Raw genomic sequence first — 20,049 nt, 5'->3', positions numbered from 1 at the left:
TGTTCGATGTTATCCAGTTCTTGAAAGTGCATAATGAATAATGCCCATGAATTGTAGAACCCCTCCATCCTTCCCCTCAGTTCAAACTTCACCTTCTCAAGAGTCAAGAATTCCAACAGGTCCCCCTGCCACGCCAGGGCACAGGGTGGAGAGACTGCTCTCCAACCCATCAGGATCCGCCTTTGGGCAATCAACGAGGCGAAGGCTACAACATCTGTCTCTACACCCGTTTCCAACCCTGGCTGGTCCGACACCCCGAATATGGCCACCCGGGGGCCCGGGTCCAGTTTCACTTGCACCACTTTAGAAATTACCCTAAAAACCTCCTTCCAGTAATCTTCCAGCTTTGGACAGGACCAAAACATATGAACGTGATTAGCGGGTCCCCCCCCCGGGCATTGTTCACACACATCATCTGCTCCTTCAAAGAATCGACTCACCCTCTCCCTCATGGGGTGTGCTCTGTATACCACCTTCAGCTGTATCAGCCCCAACCTCACGCATGAAGTGGAGGCATTCACTCTCCGGAGCACCTCACACCAGAACCCCTCCTTCATATCTTCTCCCAACTCTTCCTCCCATTTTGCTTTGATCCCTTCCAGTGGTGCCTTCTCCTCTTCCAAAATAGCTCCATAACCCGCTGACACTACCTCCTTCTCCAGTCCCCCTGTCATCAGCAGCTCCTCCAGCAATGTGGAGGCCGGCTCCACTGGGAAGCTCTGTATCTCCTTTCTGGCAAAATCTCGAACCTGCCTGTGTCTAAACATTTCTCCCTGCTCCAGCCCATACTTTGCTTCCAGCTCCTTCAATCCTGCAAACCGACCCCTAAGAAACAAATCTTTTAGTGTCTTAATCCCCTTTTCCTCCCATTTCTGAAAATTTCCATCCCACTTCCCTGGCTCAAATCTATGGTTCCCCCGAATCGGCATTTCCTGCACCCCTGGGTAAGGCAGATAGAATTTAAGGGCAACTGGTTTACTGCGTGTTAATTTGATTGAATTTTATACTTGTGTTGTCCTTTGTTCACCTCACAAATAAATACATCGGGGTAAAATGTTTGATTAATAAACTGGTCAAAGTGTCTGAAGTTGCGAAGGTGGGTCTCATGCGCTGCTTGAAATGAAAAATTGAAAATGAAAATCGCTTATTGTCACGAGTAGGCTTCAATGAAGTTACTGTGAAAAGCCCCTAGTCGCCACATTCCGGCGCCTGTTCGGGGAGGCTGGTACGGGAATCGAACCGTGCTGCTGGCCTGATTGGTCTGCTTTAAAAGCCAGCGATTTAGCCGAGTGAGCTAAACCAGCCCTATCTCTGATCTCTGATCAGTTTTCCAATCACCTCCATGTGAGTTTTTGCTACGAAGTGTCATGGGGGTCTACCTTTATCCCCCTCCCCTTCATGACTTTCCAGAAAGTTCTCTGGCCGCCAGCCAATGAGGTCTGGGGAGTGGGGTCACAATATCTAATGGAATTGTTGATGGCTACTCAGCGGGGAACCAGAGACACACCTCTAGGTGTCCAATTCCGACTGTGTTGTCCACACCTAAGATGGTACCAGAAAAGGTAAAGGCAGGAACTCTGCGTGCCAGAAAGTCTGCTCCACCTGGATAGCCCCAAATCAATCGATCCATATGAACGGTGCTGATTATCTCCTGATGGGGATTGACAAGACATGTCCAGACATGTCCTGGCAGTTTGTCTGTACTCAGTGTGTCCGAGCTTGGCCAAGTTTGAATTTCCATCAGCCTGCCTGGAGTTGACTGTGATTTGATTTAAAATGTCCAATTCTTAATTTGAAGTGTCCAATTTTATCGTGTCTAAAATCCAGCAGTTCCATATTACCATAATGTGATGTGAGGAAACATATTCCCATGCAGAGGGTTGTTGGAGCCTGGAACAAACTTTCTGACAGGGTGGTGAGGCAGGTTTGATCAAGGTTTTCCAAAGGGAATTGGATTGATATCTGAAACTAATGTGCACGGTTACGGTGATAAGGCAGACGAGTAGGACTAGGTAGAATGATCTTTCAAAGAGCAGGTGCAGACTCGATGGACCAAATGACCTCACTGTAAAGATTCTGAGCAGTTACCCAGAAAAAGTTAGAAAGATTAAAGCCAGTTCTAACTCTTGGGCAACTGTACCATTGACACCCTGACTACCCCAGTCAAATATCCCCACCCCTTCCAAACGACATTCCTGACCCTTCCACCACTTCCTATCACCCGTCAATTGACCCAGCGACAGTGAAGGAACGTTCTAAACAGGATTGATCTAAACTTTCCATTAAGTAAAGTAGCTTTGGTCATTGTGATTCTGGTTTAATGTTTCATCAATTGAATGAATTTCTATTAGGAGATGGAGCTGAAATGCAATAATTAGCTCTAGTGATGCATGGTTTAATTGTAGTTTAATTTCTGAATAACTGATAATTTCCCACAGGGAATATTTTTTGACTGGTTGATTGGCAGCAGTGAAATTATTCTTAAATATTTCAGGATCGAAAGAGGCCTTAAACCTGAAGGATGCAGAGCTGAAGATGCTGCTTGTGAGCTTAAAGGAGCGGAGCGGAACCAAAGAGATAATTCTTTCCCTGGAGCGCTGGATTTGTGATGAGACAACTGGGCTGGAATCTCAGATTGCAGACATTATGAAGGATAAAGAAGCCTTCCAGTCACTGGTGCAGGGATTGGACCATTTTCGCTCCGAAAAGGCTGTTCAACAGGCTATCGTTCGGTAAGTGATGTGCTTCACTCGGTTAGAGGTGATCTGGCCAGACAGGGAGTCAAGTTCTTACTCTTCAGAACAAGGTTTGTTTGGGAATGTTGAGCTGCCATTTTTTCTTGCCGCATTTGAGCTATGTTTTTAATTATAATACTGCATTTTCAAGTGTCCATCTGTGCCTCCAGTTCATCTGCTTTATTCACTGAACTCCGTGCATGAACTACCAATCCTTGAATAACTCCTTTGTCTTGTTAGGAACAAGGTGTAGTTTTAAGTAAGGTATACAGTAGTCCCCCGTTATACCGCGCTCCGCAATACCGCGGTTCGCGATATACCGCGGGGGGGCTTATGGACCCCAACTGTCAGTTGTGTCAATTTCAGCGGCCGGCTCACTTTGATCCGGAGAGGGAAGCTGCTCTCTCACTGAAACAATCAGCCGGCCGCTGAAATTGACACTGCCGGCTGCTCTCTCCCTCCAATCAGAAACATTAAAACTTAAAAGCAGTGTCAATTTCAGTGGCCGGCTGATTGCTTCAGTGAGAGAGCAGCTTCCCTCTCCGGATCAAAGTGAGCCGGCCGCTGAAATTGACACTGCCGGCTGATTGGAGGGAGAGAGCAGAGAACACAGGAGGGGGTCATACGGGCCTCTGCAAGACCAGCATGGTCTCACATCGCCCCTCCCCTCTGTAGCTGGGGTTCAGGCTGTAGCTGCTGGGGTACAGGCTGTGGCTCCTGGGGTACAGGCCGTGGCTGCTGGGCTTCAGGCTGTGGCTGCTGGGGTACTGTGGCTGCTGGGCTTCCGGCTGTGGCTGCTGGGGTACTGTGGCTGCTGGGCTTCAGACTGTGGCTGCTGGGGTACTGTGGCTGCTGGGGTTCAGGCTGTGGCTGCTGGGGTACAGGCTGTGGCTGCTGGGGTGCAGGCCGTGGCTGCTGAGGTACAGGCTGTGGCTGCTGGGGTACTGATTGGAGGGAGAGAGCAGCCGGCAGTGTCAATTTCAGCGGCCAGCTGATTGTTTCAGTGAGAGCAGCTTCCCTCTCCGGATCAAAGTGAGCCGGCCGCTGAAATTGACACTGTTTTAATTAGATCCACGATGGGGGTTTTAAATTTATTTTAAAATCTATGCTAGCGCTTCCCATTGTGAGTCTACGAGGGTCTGACCTCTCCCCCGCCCCCCGTAGACTCACAATGGGAAGTGCTAGCATAGATTTTAAAATAAATTTAAAACCCCCATCGTGGATATCCGCGGCTCGGATGCAACGCGGGTGGCTGTCTTGGACCCCAACACCCGCGTTATAAAGGGGGACTACTGTATTTGTATTTGCAGGTGTTAGGAACAAGAAGATGGGGCATAGGTTTAAAGTGCGAGGGGCAAGGTTTAAAGGAGATGTATGAGGCAAGTTTTTACACAGGGTGGTGGGAGCCTGGAACTTGCTGCCTGGGGAGTTGGTGGAAGCAGATACGATAGTGACTTTTAAGGGAGGTCTTGACAAATACATGAATAGGATGGGAATAGATGGATATGGTCCCCGGAAGGGTAGGGGTTTTAGTTCAGAGAGCCAGCATGATTGATGCAGGCTTGGAGGGCCGAAGGGCCTGTTCCTGTGCTGTAATTTTCTTTGTTCTTTGTTCTAAATAGTTTAATTTTTATTGTTTATTTGTATGTTAAGAAAAGTGACACTTAAGTTTGGTTCCTTATTAGTTTCTTTTGAGATGGAGCCAGGAAGTTTGAGGCCCTGTTTGTATACATGCATTTTAATGAAGTTTTGCCACTCATGAAGTGAAGAGAGGGTTACCAAGGGGCTAGTAGTTCAGGGAAGTTAAAACAGGCACTAAAAGTAGAAAAAAGTGTGCTGTTACTTAGCAACAGGGAGCAGAGAAAAGGCCCACGCTGGCAGGGAGAGATGAGAAAAGCAGTTTTCATTTTGGTTGGCATAATATACCATATTGTGAAGACAGAGGTTTAAGACTCCCGAGCTGAAAGTGTTGCCAAACGGCTGAAAAAATTAGTTTATGGGATTGCTTTAAAGGTAAAGTAATAGTGAATTTAAAGTGAGTTTTGTGGATATCAAGGGAGATGCCAATTGTGGAAGGACTTTGAGTGAATGTACAGAGATCTGCTGGGAAAAAAACCTCTTTGCAGCTGAACCAGTTCTGCCCTTGATGTAAAAATAGTGATGCCTCTTCATTGGAGTGTTGGGTCTGTGGAGGTATTGCTGGGATAAAGGGTAGCGTGAATATGAATAATTTTTTTCTCTTGGCGTCAGTGTTGAAATCTTTCGGACCTTTTGTTGTCCAGTGGAATATAGTTTATGCTTCTTGTTTAATTAATATTTTATCTTTTTGTTTAAAAAGTCAACAGACTCTGGTGAATCTGTTCAGTTAATACCCTCCAAGGTTTAAAAACAAGTTATGATCTATCAAGCCAGGATCCATTCTGGGATCTGACTTGTCAGGAATAACATCAGCTGGGATCATAACAGTCTATTTGTTAGGCTCTCTTGATTACAATAGAAGAACCCATAAGGTTGGTCCTGAATAATGTCTGTTGTTTGTTTTTTTTAGAATTCTGAATAAGTTTTTGGATAATTATCTGGAAGACCTGTTGCCCTGGCATGAAAGCATTGAACCATGTTTATCATCCATGACTGCCTACAGTACTGATAGAGAGGTATGATGGAAATGTTTCTACTTTTTTTTAAGCCTGTTGTGTTCACTGCTCTTCCAGTTCCCCCTAAGCCACTTTGACTGTAAACTTGCGCATACCTTCTATCCGTATCCACACTGTACTGAGGTTATGCATGAACTCCCTACCTTCTCAACATTGCCCCTCGCCTGAGGTGTGGTGATCCTCAGATCAAATCACCACTAGTTAGCTCTCCCCCTCAGGGGAAAGCAGCCTATGGGACTTTGCTGACTTTACCATTGTACTGAGATCAGGATTCATTACCAATGTCTCCAATTCTATTCCGTTCTCTCCACATGGTCAATAATAATGGAATCTGTTAGCATGCACTTTTCCCAGCCTTCTATAATCAATAGACTTTTAAAATTTAGGTTTGGCATTGTTTGACTTCCTCATCTTTGCTGTCTATATGTTTCATTTTTGACATTGCTCCAATTTGTGTATTTGGCAATTAATCAAGATTTTTCAATTGTATAAAATATATTCTGTAAAGCAATTATGCAAAAGCACATTACTGTGTGGTTGCTCGTGTAATCCTATAAAAAGTGAACCAAAGGGCAGCAGGGTGGCACAATGGTTAGCCTTGCTGCCTCACGGCGCCGAGGTCCCAGGTCTGATCCCGGCTCTGGGTCACTGTCTGTGTGGAGTTTTCACATTCTCCCCGTGTTTGCGTGGGTTTCTCCACCACAACACACAGATGTGCAGGGTAGGTGGATTGGCCATGCTAAATTGACCTTTAATTGGAAAAAATTAATTAAGTCCTCTAAATTTATAAAAAATAAAAGTGAACCCGAGTATCTATTAACCTGAAACTCAACTGATCAAGTGGTGGTGGGGGACTTCAAGCTCCATCAAGGCTTGGTATCACCACACTGACTGAGCTGCTCAAGTCCTTGAGAGCATAAATATCAGACTGGATCTGTGGCTGGTGATGAGAATGGGGAAAAAGGGGAAAAAATCAGCTTAACCTCGTACTCACCCAATCTGTATGTCACAGATGATTCTGTCCATGTCGGTTTTGGTGGGAGTGACTACTGTATCACTGTTGTGAAGATGAAGTCTTGCTTTCTCACTGAACATACCCTCCATTGTGTTAAATTGGGAGAATTTTCGATAAATCCACCAGCTCTCAACTCCGCATCCTTGAGATGCTTTGGGCCAGCAGTTAACGCAATTGTACTCAACCTCATGGCCTGGCCGATCCCCCACACTACCCCCGGTTCAATAAGGAGTGGGGGATGGGGGTTGAATATCACACTGACCACAGAATCAGACAAACTCAAAATTGTACAAATGAAACCTGTTATCATGTGATGGTGGGGATGAGAAAATGTCAGCCATGATTGAATGGCGGAGCAGACTTGATGGGCCGAGTGGCCTAATTCTGCTCCTATGTCTTATGGTCTTATGGACAGTGACTCAGGGCCGGGATCGAACCTGGGACCTCGGCACTATGAGGCAGCAGTGCTAACCACTGCGCCACCGTGCTGCCCTTTCTTAAAACAATCTTATCAATACTTGTCACAGGCACAGTAACGCCATGCAGACTTCGCAATATCCAAGTTGTTAACACATCTTTTGTTGGTGTCTTCTCATCTGCCATTAATCGGCTGTTATGTCCATCAATCAAACTTCATCTTCTGATGCTTCAGGTGACCACAACAGATAAGATTATTCAGCGTCTTGGCCTGTAGTCCAAGGGTTACTGAATGCAGTTAGAACCGATTTCCGACAAACAAAAGATGGCTTATTTTAGTATTCTAGCTTCAACAATGTAGCAGCTACCAGCTTAGCATGGCCACTATGGGGACAAAAGGTGTGGGAAAACATCACTACTGATTATTATTGATTAATTAATTAAAGCATAATCATAGCTGGGTTCGGATCAAGATTAAATACAAAATTACTTTACGAATTCACTATAGGCTTAAAATCAAGAGCCAAGCAGAACAAATATGCAAAATTTCAAGAATTAGTGGCTGTAGGCCTCAGGCTTACACTACCTTCACCACTGGCACACATTGCCAGCAATGTGTACTGTCTTTCAGATGCAATGCAGCAATTCACCAAGGCTCCTTTGACAGCACCTGAACCCAGAAGCTCCGCCATCTAGAAGGCCAGGAGCAGCAGACTCCTGGGAATACGCAAGTTCACACATCGCCCTGACTTGGAAATATATCTCCACTCCGTCGCTGTTGGTTGGAATTCCCTACTAACAGCACTTTGGGTGTGCCAACGCCACAATGACTTGTAGTTCAAGAAGGCAGCTCACCACTACCTTCACAAGGGCAATTAGAAATTGGCAATAAATGCTGGCCTAGTCAACAATTCCCATACCTCAGCAGCCTGTACAAGTACCATTCCAACCGCCACATTCGCACCCTTTCCCACACTCGGTGTTTCCTGATGTTTGGAGTGGGAGCTCTGACTAATATTACCTTCCTCACGTCTCCGGGTATAGTTGTCAGTTGTAATGTCCTGTCTCAGATTGGTTAATTCACTATAACCGTAGATCTTTATAGTTTTGATATCTCACTGACAGTGCAGAGGGGAAATCCCCCTAATTATGGATATTCTAAATGTTTTTTATTCTCTTTGCCTTCAGGTACTGCAGGATTTCATTCGGTTTCTGCACAGGCTAGCAACGGTGAACAAGGATTATGCGGTCGTCATGTGTAGGCTTGGGTCAAAGGAAACTCTGTCAAAGGCACTGGACAAGCACAGTTCAGCTTTATTGCTGGCTGCAGAGCTCCGAGATCTTGTCAATGACTGTGAGAAATATGCAAGTCTTTACAAGAAAATGACCACCAGTATCCTGGCAGGTTGTATACAGGTAAATTTGTTTGTTTTGTTATTTTCGTTATTTTCATTTCAATTGCTTCTCTGAACTCTTCTTGTTTTGGAGTACACGTCCCCACCTGCTGCTGTCCCTGCAGAACCTTGCACCGGTGAGTCTAAGCATTGTGTTGTTATGTATTTTGCCCATACAGTCAAGCCTGATCATATCCTAGCCTGATATCTGTTCAGGGATCTCCAGATTAGATGGGAGTAAATAAATATTGAGGAAAAATTGCTGCCTTTTATTCTTCACCCAACTAATACCCTGATCCCCTCCGCTTCACCCTGTCTGAGATGAAGTCACTCAGCCCCCACCAGTGAACGAACCCGGGGCATTTCTGCTGCATGTGACTCAGTATTGCACCCGGTGATGTCAATTACCCAAGGAGGAGTCACATCAGTCGTGTGTATAAGTCCTTATGCACCAGAGCTCAAGGAATTTAATATTACTGAAAAAAGGGACATGCCATTGAAGCTTTTGCCTTGCACTCATGGATGAAATGAAATGCAAATTGCTTATTATCGCAAGTAGGCTTCAAATGAAGTTAACTGTGAAAAGCCCCTAGTCGCCACATTCCGGCCTGTTCCGGAGGGTGGTACGGGAATTGAACCGTGCTGCTGGCCTGCCTTGGTCTGCTTTCAAAGCCAGCGATTTAGCCCTGTGCTAAATCAGTCCCTTGGGGCTGATTCAGCCCTGAGGACAAATGCAATAATACCAAGTTTCAAACATGCCAACATGTCTCTTTTCAGCAATAATCAAGTTCTACCAAATGACTGGATGCATGACCGTGTTAAGCTAACTGTCTCCCTCCTTTTTGAATAAAGGAGTTGGATTTGCTGCTTTCCATTCTAATGGAACCTTCTCCAAACCTGGGAACTTTGGAAAATTGAAACCAATAAACTCAACTAGCCACTTATTTTAAGACCATCAAGACACATGGACCCAGAGCCTGCAGCTCCAACAGATTGTTCAGTACCACTTCCCTGATTTAGTCTTTTCTGGGATGTTACTTGTGTCCTCTGTCGTGAAGACTGCAAAATGTTGAGGGTCTAATAGATATGGGACATGCGGGTGTCCGTAAGCTATGCCCCTGACTGTTTATATGTTTGATGGGATGAATGGGTTTTGCTCATTCTGTATTTTAAGTACATGTATTTCATTTTTTAAAAACTCTTGCAGATGGTTTTGGGACAAATTGAGGAGCATAGACGCAGCCACCAGCCAATCAATATCCCTTTCTTTGATGTATTCCTGAGGAACCTCTGTCAAGGTCTGTCCGAACGGCTCAATGATAACAGACTGAATCACGGCAAGTTTAAATTACGTGTGGGCCGAAAAGAGAGCATCTCTTTTCTACTTCAATTTCTTGTTAAAATTAAAACATTCAAAATCTGTTTTGCTTTTCTACTTGTTTGACAGAAATGTGTACCAATAGCTGAATTTCTTTGTCGCTATCTGCTTTCAGATGCCATGTAATCACAGCATTAAATTCCAGGAAACTTGACTCCCAAGTGGATGACGGTTATAATGAACACTGTCTGCTGACAGATTAGCAGGCAGTATTGGATGTCAATATTTGTAACTAAACAAACCCATATTTGTATTGCTGCTGTTAGTCAGAGTCTGACTGGACCACTGTTGGAAGTTCTGGCCACATAATCATTGGAAGAATATTATTGCCTTGAAAGGAGTAAAATAGCAACAGCAAGGATTATTCTGGGTGTTGGGAATTTAAAATTTAAGACAAATCTTTTTGGACAATAAATAATTAGACAAAAAAAATCACCCAGTTAAATAGATGGGCCGAGTAATCAGCGGTAACTGAACAATTAGACACTATTGTTTGTACATGGTCTGAAAGGAACAAGTGATTAATAACAAATCTATCGCTAATGGGTAGAAATCTTAATCAAGCATGTTGCAGCTCGTTTGGAAACGGAAACTTGTACATGGGACAGAATTGAAAGCTAGGTGTAAGAAAAGATGTGGGGATCAGCTTTTACGCAGAAAGCTGTGTTGCACGTTATCATAGAAGACTGCTGAAGTAGACAGTGTTAATGGCCTCTGTAGACAACCACGCTGGTTCCTTAGAGAGGAGAGGTTAAGATGAATCTATGGGCTTAACATTTACTGTGTCATTACCACAAAAGATGTTTCTGCGAAGTGTGCGTGCAGAAGTGATGACTTCTGTAGTCGATTAGTTGGCGTTTGCCTTTTCAGATGGACTCGGTAGCTAAAGCTTTGGGGAGCGAGTGTAGATCATGTTTCTTTACTGGCTCTGCCAACATCATACTTGAAGACGGCCTGGATTATTTTTCTAGCAGAACCATGATGATTTCTAGACAAGCAAATTACTGCGGATGCTTCAATCTGAAACAAAAACAGAAAATACTGGACAATCTCAACAGGTCTGGGAGCATCTGTGGAGAGAGAGAAGGGAGCTAATGTTTAGAGTCTGGATGACTCTTTGTCAAAGCTGATTGTTACCTTCTGTGCTTTATCTACCTTTGACTAAATTTCCGGGCCAAATCCATTCAAAATCTAGCCCATTGAAATGAAAATGAAATGAAAATCGCTTATTGTCACAAGTAGGCTTCAAATGAAGTTACTGTGAAAAGCCCCTAGTCGGCACATTCCGGCGCCTGTTCGGGGAGGCTGGTACGGGAATTGAACCGTGCTGCTGGCCTGCCCTGGTCTGCTTTCAAAGCCAGCGATTTAGCCCTGTGCTAAACCAGCTCCTATCCAGCCCCATTGGTGGTGCCACACAGCACGGTGGAGGGTGCCTCAATGTGAAGATGAGTACCATGTGGCGGTTGTTCCTACCAATATGGAAGACACGGTAGCACAGAGGTTAGCATTGCTGTTTCACAGCTCCAGGGACCCTGGTTCAATTATATGCACTTTCTCCCCATATCTGCGTGGGTTTCCCCCAGGTGCTCCGGTTTTCTCCCACAGTCCAAAGATGTGCAGGTTTGGTGGATTGGCCATGCTAAATTGCCCCTTAATGTCCAAAAAGGTTAGATGGGGTTACGGGGATAGGGTGGAGGCATGAACTTGGGTAGGATGCTCTTTCCAAGGGCCGACGTAGACTAAATGGACTGATGGCCTCCTGCACTGGAGGGGTTCTATGATGTTGCCATGGACTGCATCTGGGTCAGGGAGATCTGTGAGAATGAGTTGAAGTGGGTTTTTCCCTCTTGGCTCCCTCACCACCTGCCTCTGATCCTGTTGAACTAATATGTCCTTCAAAACCCTGTTGAATTGGTCAATAGTGGTGCTACTGAGCTGCTCTTGGTGATGAGCATTGAAGTTCCCCACCCAGAATACACCATGTGCCCTTGTTACCCTCATACCCTCAGTGTTTTATCCAAATGGTTTTCAACATAGAGGAGCATTGAGTCATCAGCTATGGGGAGGAACATTGCTAGTGATGTGCTATCGACCAGGACAGGATAGATGGTGAAAAAATGTTTCCTCTGTCTTGGTCACAGTCTCCTAATAAGGGGTCAACCAATTAGAACTGAGCTGGAGGACATTTCTTCAAACAGGGTTGTGAATCTTTGGAATTCTCTTTCCCAGAAGCCTGTGGGTGCTCTGTCACTGAGTCATTCAGGTCAGTGGTTGATAGATTATATTTTTGTGAGGGCCATGAAGAATCCAGCACGGGTTTGTAGAGTGAAACAATAAGTAACTTAATTTACAATAATATGTATGATAAAAATAATCTTTATTGTCACAAGTAGGCTTACATTAACTCTGCAGTGAAGTTACTGTGAAAAGCTATGTACAAAGTACCGACAGTTCACCTGCAGCTTTATTTGCGGCTGGGTATCCCTGGAGAGGGAGCATACAGCGTCCACGGGCACTCCATGCCCGATGGGCCCTGCAGGGGTTGAATTGCTTTATCGACCCTTCTTCTCACATTTTGATTTGATGTTGATAAGTTTCCGTTCCCGTTTATTAATTTTGGGCAGCGCCCCTACCAGGGGCACCTTTTAATTTGTCCCTGAGTTTATTTCCTTTCTTAGATTGAGTTGATTGGACCACAAAATACCTCATGGGGTAACCGTCTGCAGCTTTATTCGCGGCCGGGTGTCCCTGGAGAGGGGGCATACGGCGTCCTCGGGCACTCTCGAGGCTGCCTTATCACAGTTTGATTTGATTTTGATAAGTTTCCGTTCTTTATTTTTATTTTTGGGGGGGGGCACAGCCCCTACCAGGGATAATTTATACCTGAGTTTGTGTTCCTTATCATATTGATTTGATTGGACCCTAAAAGATATCATGGAGTAACTAATTATCCCCGGCCAATAGGATCCGGGCAGGTTATAATAAATATCCAAAGGGAATTGAGGAATGTGGGGATAGTGTAGAAAGATGAAGTTGAGGAAGAGGATCAGCTGTGATTTTGTTGAACGGCAGAGTAGACTCGAATGGCCTAGCCTACTCCTGTTCTTATTTCTTACCTTCTCAGCCAGGTCTGCATTGCAAAATTGCCATAATTTGGCAGCTGTTATCAGAGTGAGAACACGTTAGTGATTTTGCTGATATCTGCAGCCTGAGGTTCAGTTTGTACCAGTGTGGGATCTGCCCAGTGAAGCTGGGCTGTTAAGAGATTCCATGTTGAGAAATTTCAGACTGTCCTCCCTTATGGTCATCAAGGCTTTCCCCCTGAACAACATTGTTCAGCCCCAAATGGTTGCATTTGTATAAAGTACTGCAGAGTAATAAAACACCAGTTGGATGATTTGAATGTTTTACAATATTGTCATTTGGATTTCAGAGAAGGGTAATGAGGGTGTGGGAAACACTTGTGTTCACCTGAATGTGAAAACACCCAGTAACAGTGTGAATTAAGTGGAACACTGCAATCTATTGCTACATTGTAGTCCATATTGGTGCAAGTGTGACCAATGTTGTTGAGTATTGGTACCGACGGGCTCATTCAAAATGACAACTCCTGTTTTCAGATTAGCTAATGACCAGCAGAGACGTGGGGCAGGCAATTCAATCTCAGGATTTTGCTGGTGACATTTCTGGACCACCAACGGCATTAATTTAACCGAGGGAGTTGTGGAGACCTCTAGAACATAGAACATTACAGCGCAGTACAGGCCCTTCGGCCCTCGATGTTGCACCGTCCTGTGAAACCCTTCAAAAGTCCCTCTACACTATTACCTTATCGTCCATATGGCTATCCAATGACCATTTGAATGCGTTTAGTGTTGGCGAGTCCACTACTGTTGCAGGCAGGGCATTCCACGCCCTTACTACTCTCTTGAGTAAAGAACCAACCTCTGACATCTGTCCTATATCTATCTCCCTCAATTTAAAGCTATGTCCCCTCATGCTGGACATCACCATCCGAGGAAAAAGGCTCTCGATGTCCACCCAATCTAATCCTCTGATTATCTTGTATGCCTCAATTAAGTCACCTCTTAACCTCCTTCTCTCTAACGAAAACAGCCTCAAGTCCTTCAGCCTTTCCTCATATGATCTTCCCTCCATACCTGGCAACATTCTTGTAAATCTCCTCTGTACCCTTTCCAATGCTTCCACATCCTTCCTATAATGTGGCGACCAGAATTGCACACAATACTCCAAATGCGGCCGCACCAGGGTTTTGTACAACTGCAACATGACCTCATGGCTCCGAAACTCAATTCCTCTACCAATAAAAGCTAACACACCGTACGCCTTCTTAACAACCCTCTCAACCTGGGTGGCAACTTTCAGGGATCTATGGACATGGACACCGAGATCTCTCTGCTCGTCCACCCTACCAAGAATCTTACCATTAGCCCAGTACTCTGTCTTCCTGTTATTCCTTCCAAAATGAATCACCTCACACTTTTCTGCATTAAACTCCATTTGCCACCTGTCAGCCCAGCTCTGCAGCTTATCTATGTCCCTCTGTAACTTGTAACATCCTTCTGCACTGTCCACAACCCCACCGACTTTAGTGTCATCTGCAAATTTACTCACCCATCCTTCTACGCCCTCCTCCAGGTCATTTATAAAAATGACAAACAGCAGCGGCCCCAAAACAGATCCTTGTGGCACACCACTAGTAACTGGACTTGATCAAGCCAGAAATCTGTAGTCCTGCATTTTTACTGCCTTTGAGTAATTAATTTCAAATGTCATGTATTTTAAACCTGCTAAGATGTTCTGTAAGTTGTTGCCCTGGATGGTGGTTACTATATTCCTTCCTTTTTCTTACTGTTCACCATTGTGTAGGTTCCAGTGTGGAGTTGAAGGAGGACAAGTGTTGGGAGAAGGTGGAGGTGTCCTCCAATCATCACAGAGCGAGCAAGCTGACTGACAAGAACACCAAAACGTACTGGGAATCAAATGGCAGCACAGGCTCCCATTACATTAACATCTATATGCACAAAGGAGTGGTGATCAGGTAAGCCAGGAACCTGGGCAAGAGGCGCTTGGTCTGTGCCTGGCGCACAATGGCACTGTTACATTAGGATTGTTAAAATATATTTCCCTCTGGCACCGAGGTCCCAGGTTCGATTGCGTCCCTGGGTGTGTTGAGTTTGCACATTCTCCCTGTGTTTGCCTGGGTTTCACCCCCACAACCCAAAGATGTGCAGGTTAGGTGGATTGGCCATGCTAAATTGTCCCTTAATTGGAAAAAAAATTGTTTTTTTTTCAAAAGTATAATTCTCTCTGCACAGAACATGCTAAAAACTACTAACTCATCTAACTTGACATGTAGCAAGATGTGAACCTGCAAGGCTATTAATCTGAATAAACACTTTTCTATGCACAGTTGTCCTACAAATCAATGAATTGGCAAGTACTTTGAGCTAATTCATTTACGGGATGTGGGCGTCGCTGGTGAGACCAGCATTTATTGTCCATCCCTAATTGCCCTTGAGAAGGTGGTAGTGAGCTGACTTCTTGAACCACTGCAATCTATGTGGTGTAGGTGCACCCATAGTGCTGTTAAGGAGGGAGTTCCAGGATTTTGTCCCAGCGACAGCGAAGGAACGGTGATATATTTCCAAGTCAGAGTGGTGAGTGACTTGACGAGGAACCCCCAGGTATCTGCTGCTTTTGTCCTTCTAGATGGTAGTGATCGTGGGTTTGGAAGGTGCTGTCGAAGGAACCTTGGTGAGTTTCTGCAGTGCATCTTGTAGATGGTCCACACGGCTGCTCTGTTCATCGGTGGTGGAGGGTTTGAATGTTTGTGGAAGGAGGAGCAATCAAGCGGGCTGCTTTGTCCTGGATGGTGTCGAGCTTCTTGAGTGCTATTGGAGCTGCACTCATCCAGGCAAGTGGAGAGTATTCCATTACACTCCTGACTTGTGCCTTGTAGATGGTTGACAGGCTTTGGGGGTCAGGAGATGGGTTACTCAGCATAGGATTCCTAGCCATTGACCTGTCCTGGTAGCCACAGTAATAATGTGGCTAGACCAGTTCAGTTCTGATCAATGGTAACCCCCAGAATGTTGATTATGGGGGAATCAGCAATGGTAATGCCATTGAATGTCAGGGGCCGATGGTTAGATTCTCTCTTGCAGGCCTGGCAGTTATGTGGTGCGAATGTAACTTGCCATTTGTCAGCCCAAGCCTGGATATTGTCCAGGTCTTGCTGCATTTGCTTCATTATCTGAGGAGTCGCAAATGGTGCTGAACATTGTGCAGTCATCCGCAAACATCCCCACTTCTGACCTTATGATGGAAGGGAGGTCATTGATGAAGCAGCTGAAGGTGGTTGAGCCTAGGACACTGCCCTGAGGGACTCCTGTAGTGATGTCCTGGAGCTGAGATGATTGACCTCCAACCACCACAACCATATTCCTTTGTGCCAGGTATGACTCCAACCAGCGGAGAGTTTCCCCCTGATTCCCATTGGTTATTGATTAAATATGCCTCATTATACATTATCAATCCAACATAGCCTGATCCGTGGCTGGATCCATATCATATTGTTCTAGGAAACTAACCCGAATATACACTATGAATTCTTCCTCGTGGCTACCTCTGCCAATGTGATTTTCCCAATCTACTTGAAGATTAAAGTCGCCCATGATTAAAGAACACCCTTTTTATGTGCCTTTATTCTCCATCCTACAGTATAGCAACTGTTTTGGAGCCCATTAACTACTCCCACTAGTGTCCTCTTCCCATTGTTATTTCTTGCCTCCATCCAGATAGATTCTATAACTTCCGATCCAAGATAATTTCTGGCTGTTGTACTTATTCCATCTCGTGCCAACAAAGCTACCCCACCACCTTTTCCATTCTGCCTGTTCTACAAAAGTCACATACCCCTGAATATTTAGTTCCCAATTTTGATCTCCCTGTAACCAAGTCACTAATGTCTAAAAGATCATACCTATTAACCGCAATTTGTGCCTTTGATTCATTTATTTTGTGCTGAATGCTAAGTGTATTTTAGTAATGGAACAATAATTTTGCCTTGTTGCCATTTTTTCCAGTTTGCCCCTACTTTTTTAATGTTTGCACGCTTGGTCCCTTCCTGTCACACGCTGGATATCATTACCTAATTAGCTACCTTGTAATGCTGTTGCATGCTTTTGCTTTGTAAGCCTATATATCCCTTCTACAGAATCGGCCCCTCCTCTATTTAGTTGAAAGCCCTCTCTACTTCCCCAGTTAAGCAGTTTGCAAGAACACTGGTCCCAGCACAGTTCAGATGTAGACTATCCCAATGTTACAGCACCCACTTTCCCCAGTACTGATGCCAGAGTCCCACAAACTGAAACCCACTTCTCCTACATCAGTCTTTGAGCCTCGTATTCATCTCCATTTTTATGTATCCTGTGCCAGTTGGTAAGTGCATCAGGTAATAATCCAGAGATTATGACCTTGAAGGTTTTGTTGCTTAATTTAGTACCGATCTCCTCAACTTCAATGCAGAACCTTTTTCCTCGTTGTACCTATGGCGTTGGTGCCACAACAATGGGACCCCCAGCACCCCCCCACCACCACCACTGCAAGTTCCTCTCCAGCCTGAAGCAGATGCCCCGAACTCTGGCACTGGGTAGGCAACACAGCTGTCGGTCCTCTCGATCCCGGCTATAGACAGCAGTGTATATTCTCCTAACTACTATACCCAACTACGACTACATTTCTCATCTCTCGCCCCACTTGATGGCTCCCTGTGCCATGGTGCTATGGTGAGTTTGCATATCTCCCCTACAGTCGCCACTCTCATCCACACAGGGAGCTACAACCTCAAACCTGTTGGGCAGGGGCTGAGGTTCCTGCTGTGCTCCCTCTTGGATCCCTCGACCTACCTCACTTGTAATCACACCCTGCTGCCCCGACCACTGAACAAATTCAAGGTAGTTAATCTAAGAGGTGTGACTGCCTCCTGAAGCACAGCGTCAAAGTAACTCTCCTCCTGCCTGATGTTTTGCAATGTCTGAAGCTCAAACTGCAGCTCATTAACTCTGAGCCAAAGTTCCTCAAGGAACCAACACTCACTCCAGATGTGGTCACTGTGAACCACACTGAGGTCCACCATCTCCCACATGCTGCAGCTACAACACATTGCCTGGACCTCCATCCCCATCTTATTTAATTAGATTTTCAATTTGTTTTTAATTTCACTACTGATCTTTAGTTTTCATACTTTAGTTTTCAGTCCAGTCTTTAATTTCAAAGCAAGTCTGAAAAGATAGAAGAGAAAAATGCTCCCCTACAAAGACTTACCTGTGATATTACTCGGTGTGTTCTCTTGATGATGTTGAACTGCTGCAACTCATCTACCAGCTCTCCGGCCTTGGTCTGCTCCTGCTCCCACTAACCTGCCGACATAGTAAGGGAACAAGACACAGTAATACCTCCCTCCCTCACTTAACTCAACTCCTGATAATACATTGTGTTATCTTACCTTTATGCCAGTATTAGCACTTCTGCTGTCCTTAGTGTCTCCACGAACACTGCCCCTCCCCATATCTTGCGCCCATGACATCTCTCTCCTTAGCTCCAACCTATCCTTAGCCTTCTTTTCTGCCCCACCCTCCTCTCCAATTATATCATTCATTACATTTCTAGCCCTCTCCAATTCTGAAAGAGATATGTGAACTCGAAACTTTAACTCTGTTTCTCTCAGCACAGATGCTGCCAGACCTATTGAGTTTATTCAGTATTTTCTGTTTGTATTACAGTGTTCCAGGTATGGTCTCACCAAAGTCACAACTGTAGTGGGGCTTCACTATTCTTATGCTAATGCCCGCCTTGCAATAACATTCTTGATGCAATTAGCCTTCCTAATTGCTTGCAGCACCTGCTTGCTACCTTTCTGCATTCCTTGTATTAACTCACCTAAATCTCTCTGAATATCGATATTTATAAGTTTCACAAATAATTCTACTTTTCTATTGCGGCCAAGGTGAAGAACTTCCCACTGCCCCACATTACTCCACCTACCAACTTGTTGCACACACACTTAACTTGTCTTCTGGTCTGGTTTTATATCTCTTTGTAGCCTCTTTGTGTCCTCGTCACAGCTTACATTCCCAATTAACTTGGATCATATGGGCACATTTTAATCCTACTTTCCAGCACCTGGCCTGTAGTCAGAGAGGTTACAGAACTTTTAGGTACCCTTTAATTGAGTTGAGTGTTTCGGCCTCGACCACCAATTTCGGAAGTGAATTCCAGATGTCCAGCACCCCCTGGGTGAAAAAGATTTTCCTTGTGTCTCCTTTAATCGTTCTACCAATCACCATCCTTGACCACTGCTATACAAATATCTAGGGCATCTCCCAATCCATCCCCCAACCGCACTTCGGAAAATCTGACCTCAAGATGGTGCTCATTCTCCCGGCATACAAGCAGAAATTTAAACAGGAGAATCTGGTTAAGAAGATCGTGCAATGCTCGGCGGAGGTAACAGGAGAGCTCGTAAGTGACTGCTTGGAGTCAGTGGACTGGTCATATTCAAGAACTCAACGGCCAACCTAAACGGGTATGCCACTACTGTCATAGACTTCACCAGAAAGTGTGTCGAAGATTGCGTGCCAAAGAAAGCAGTACGTACGTTCTCCAGCCGGAAACCATGGTTTAACCGGGAGATTCACTCCCTACTGAAGGCCAGGCCTGAGACGCTGCAAGCCTAAGCTAGAGTCACAGACTAGTGGCACGGTCTCTCATCGGTTGTGGCAAGGCTTAAACAACATAATGGGCTGCAAAGCAAAGCTGAATAGAATCTCTGGCAGCAGAGCACCCCTTCCTGTTTAACTCACTGCATTCTATACTCGTTTTGAGCAGGAAACCAACAAACCATTGTCAACAGCCCCAATAGCCTCAGACACACCCAGACCCACCGTCACAGCTTCCAAAGTCAGATCGGCCTTCTTGAAAGTGAACCCTCTGACAGCAACGAGTCCTGATGGCGTCCCTGGGTGTGCACTAAGATCCTGCACAGACCAACTGGTGGGTGTGTTCGCGGACATCTTCAACCTCTCCCTACTCCATTCTGAGGTTGCCACCTGCTTCAAGATGACCACCATCGTACCAGTGCCAAAGAAGAACAAGGCAGCGTGCCTCCACAACCACCTTTCGTTGGCCTTGACATCTATCATTATGAAGCGCTTTGAGAGGTTGGTCATAAGACACATAAACTCCATGCTCCCAGAATGCCTTGATCCACTGCAATTCACATACCGCCACAACAAGTCCACAGCAGACACTATCTCCCTGGCTCTACACTCATTCCTGGGGCATCTTGATAATAATGACTCCTACATTAGACTCCAATTTACAGCTCTGCCTTCAACACCATAATCCCAGCCAAGCTCATATCAAAGCTCCA

The 20,049-nt window shown here is 45.2% G+C and overlaps 1 protein-coding gene across 2 annotated transcripts in view; it reads left to right on the top strand.

The window, feature by feature from the left end:
• LOC119966977 (cullin-9) overlaps positions 1 to 20,049 on the top strand; it is a 176,785-nt gene that overhangs the window by 29,796 nt on the left and 126,940 nt on the right. The window contains exons 6-10 of one of the 2 annotated variants that reach the window (XM_038798952.1): positions 2,495 to 2,732; positions 5,284 to 5,389; positions 8,010 to 8,237; positions 9,423 to 9,513; positions 14,484 to 14,655. In XM_038798952.1, coding sequence (XP_038654880.1) covers positions 2,495 to 2,732; positions 5,284 to 5,389; positions 8,010 to 8,237; positions 9,423 to 9,513; positions 14,484 to 14,655 — 835 coding nt within the window. Of the gene's footprint in view, positions 1 to 2,494; positions 2,733 to 5,283; positions 5,390 to 8,009; positions 8,238 to 9,422; positions 9,553 to 14,483; positions 14,656 to 20,049 lie in introns of both variants that reach the window. The other variant, XM_038798951.1, reaches the window with a different exon arrangement.

Source organism: Scyliorhinus canicula, chromosome 6, assembly GCF_902713615.1.
Source record: "Scyliorhinus canicula chromosome 6, sScyCan1.1, whole genome shotgun sequence".
Classification (NCBI taxonomy): Eukaryota; Metazoa; Chordata; class Chondrichthyes; order Carcharhiniformes; family Scyliorhinidae; genus Scyliorhinus; species Scyliorhinus canicula.
Note: the sequence above shows the minus strand (reverse complement) of the source record. Positions and strands in the feature narration are given on the sequence as shown.